The sequence below is a fragment of the Strigops habroptila genome, unplaced genomic scaffold (genome assembly GCF_004027225.2).
Source record: "Strigops habroptila isolate Jane unplaced genomic scaffold, bStrHab1.2.pri NW_022045634.1_ctg1, whole genome shotgun sequence".
In the NCBI taxonomy this organism is placed as follows: Eukaryota; Metazoa; Chordata; class Aves; order Psittaciformes; family Psittacidae; genus Strigops; species Strigops habroptila.
This window is the reverse complement of record NW_022651110.1, coordinates 304,321-307,003: the sequence shown is the minus strand read 5'-3', so window position 1 is coordinate 307,003 and position 2,683 is coordinate 304,321. Positions and strand designations below refer to the sequence as shown.

Genomic DNA, 2,683 nt, shown 5'->3' with positions numbered 1-2,683 from the left:
TATACAAACATGGGGTGCCTTTACCTTCAGTTTGGGTTTATTTAGGCCTTTTGGATTAGTTTTGGGAGGGGTCAAATATGACACCCCCACCCCCCCCAGTGCTCTAAAGGGGGGGTCCTCCCCTCATCCCCCCCCCCCGCCCCAAGCAGTACCTGGGCGCTCTGTGTGTGTCCCTGCCTTAACCCACTGCTTGGGGTAAGAAAGGGAAGGGGGGGGACACGGGACCCCCCCACACACCTTTATTCCCATTTCACCCTGGGGGGGCGGGGGGGGTATTTTTGTGTTGGATTTCTGGGTTTTAGGGATTAAAAGTTGCCTTTTTCTTTAATTCCCAGTGGATTCGCCTCTTTTCTTGGGAATTTCCCCCTTCCCAGCGGGGGGGGGCTCTCGCGTCCCTGTCCTCTGTGTGCCCCCCCCCAGCGTGGCCAATACCCTGTCCTGGTGCCCCGTGCAAGGGGTTGTTTACTACCCGCCCCCATGCTCCCCCTGTATTGGGGGTCCCCCCTATACTCCCCCTATATTGGGTGTCCCCCCATGATCCCCCTATGGTGGGGGTCCCCCCATGCTCCCCTTATATTGGGGGTCCCCTCTATACTCCCCTTGTGGTGGGTGTCCCCCCCATGCTCCCCCTATATTGGATGTCCTCCCATGCTCCCCCTATATTGGGTGTCCCCCCCCATGCTCTGCCTATATTGGGGGTCCCCCCATGCTCCCCCTATGGTGAGGGTCTCCCCATGCTCCCCCTATATTGGGGGTTCCCTCTATACTCCCCCTATGGTGGGTGTCCCCCCTATGTTCCCCCTATTATGGGTGTCCCCCCGTACTCCCCCTATATTGGGGGTCCCCTCCATGCTCCCCCTATGGCGGGAGTCCCCTATACCCGGTCATTATAGAGGACGCACCTATAGGAGCTTCCCCCCCCCCCACTTCGCGGAGTCCCTGCGGCGGGCGCTGGGACCTGCGCGTCTCCCTCCCTTGGCCCCGCCCACTTGGCGGTCACGTGCGGCCCATCATGGCGGCCTCCATGGTGGTGAGCGGCGGCTCCGTAACGCGGCGGCTGCTGCGGGGCGCGGTGCGAGGCCTGAGCGGCGGCGGCGGCGGCACCGAGGGCGCCACGTGGGTACCGGGGCCTGGTACCGGCAAGGGGGGGGGGGGAAAGACATGACCCCCGGTGCTGACACCCGCACCCCCCTCCCCGGTGTCCTGTCCCCCTCCGAAGGGTGAACGTCGTCTTCGTTGACCGGACGGGGCGGGAGGTCCCGGTGCAGGGCCGCGTCGGCGACAACGTGTTGCACTTGGCGCAGCGGCACGGGCTGGAGCTGGAGGGTCGGTACCGGCACCGGGACCGGCACCGGGGGGGTCCCGGTGCTGATCTATTGGGGTGGGTCCCGGTGCTGATCTGTTGGAGAGGGAGTCCCGGTGCTGATCTATTGGGGAGGGAGTCCCGGTGCTGATCTACTGGGGGGAGGTCCTGGTACTGATCTATTGGGGGATGGGTCCCGGTGCAGATCTATTGGGGGAGGTCCCGGTGCAGATCTATTGGGGGGGAGTCCCGGTGCTGATCTATGGCGGGGGGGTGCGGGTGCTGATCTGTGAGGGGGGGTCCCGGTGCTGGTCTATGGGGGGGAGTCCCGGTGCTGATCTATTGGGGGGGGTCCCGGTGCTGATCTATTGGGGGGGGTCCCGGTGCTGATCTATTGGGGGGGGTCCCGCAGGCGCCTGCGAGGCCTCCCTTGCCTGCTCCACGTGTCACGTCTATGTCAGTGCCCCCCACTTCGACCGGATCCCGGCCCCTGAAGAGCGGTAACGGCCCCCCCTGGCACCGGGACCCCCCCCTCACCCCGATCCTCGTTGATCCCCATAGACCCCTGATCCCCCCCTCCATGGGCCCAAAGCCTGCTCCAGGGACACCTCCGTGCCCCCCCCCCCGAGGTACCACCCCAAGAACCCCATTGAACCGCTCCATGGGACCGCATCCCCATCCAGGCTCACCCCATGGACCCTCCCGCCCTCCCCTTGAGCCCCCCATTCTCCCCCCCCATCCAACACCATAACCCCACAAATCGACCATGGAGGGGGGGAGTCCCCCCATTCTCCCTCCCCATCCAACACCATAACCCCCCATTTCCCCCCCTCCCATCAACCATGGGGGACCCCCCATCCCCTGTGTGTGCCCCCCCCCAGGGATTCCCCATTCTCCCCCCCCAATCCAACACCATAACCCCCCCATTTCCCCCTCAAATCAACCATGGGGGGTCCTGTGTGTGCCCCCCCAATAGGGAAGAGGACCTGCTGGACCAGGCCCCGCTGCTGCAGGAGAACTCCCGCCTGGGCTGTCAGATCCTCCTGTCCCCAGCGCTGGAGGGGGCTCGGTTCGTGCTGCCCCGGGTCACCCGCAACTTCTATGTGGATGGACACGTCCCCAAACCCCACTGACAGCGGGGGGGGGGACCCCATGAACCCCCCCCAAAGGATGGACACCCCCCCCCAAAGGATGGACCCCCCCCCAAGCTGGACACAGCCCCATTGGGGTGCTGGAGGCGGCGCTGTGGGATGCTGACAGTGATGCGGGGACCAACAGAGCCACGGGGTGGGGGGGTCACACGAGGGTCTGTTGTTTCCCCCCCCCCCGCTTCTGGGGCTCTGGAGTTGGGATCATGGATAATAAACCTCGTAGGAGCCA

The 2,683-nt window shown here is 65.0% G+C and overlaps 1 protein-coding gene across 1 annotated transcript; it reads left to right on the top strand.

Moving 5' to 3' along the window:
- The first annotated feature begins 991 nt into the window (after positions 1-991).
- FDX2 (ferredoxin 2) lies at positions 992-2,683 on the top strand. Its single transcript, XM_030475259.1, has 4 exons — positions 992-1,116; positions 1,220-1,326; positions 1,716-1,803; positions 2,280-2,683. The coding sequence occupies exons 1-4, from the start codon at positions 1,013-1,015 to the stop codon at positions 2,434-2,436; spliced, it is 456 nt and encodes a 151-aa protein (XP_030331119.1). The 5' UTR covers positions 992-1,012; the 3' UTR covers positions 2,437-2,683.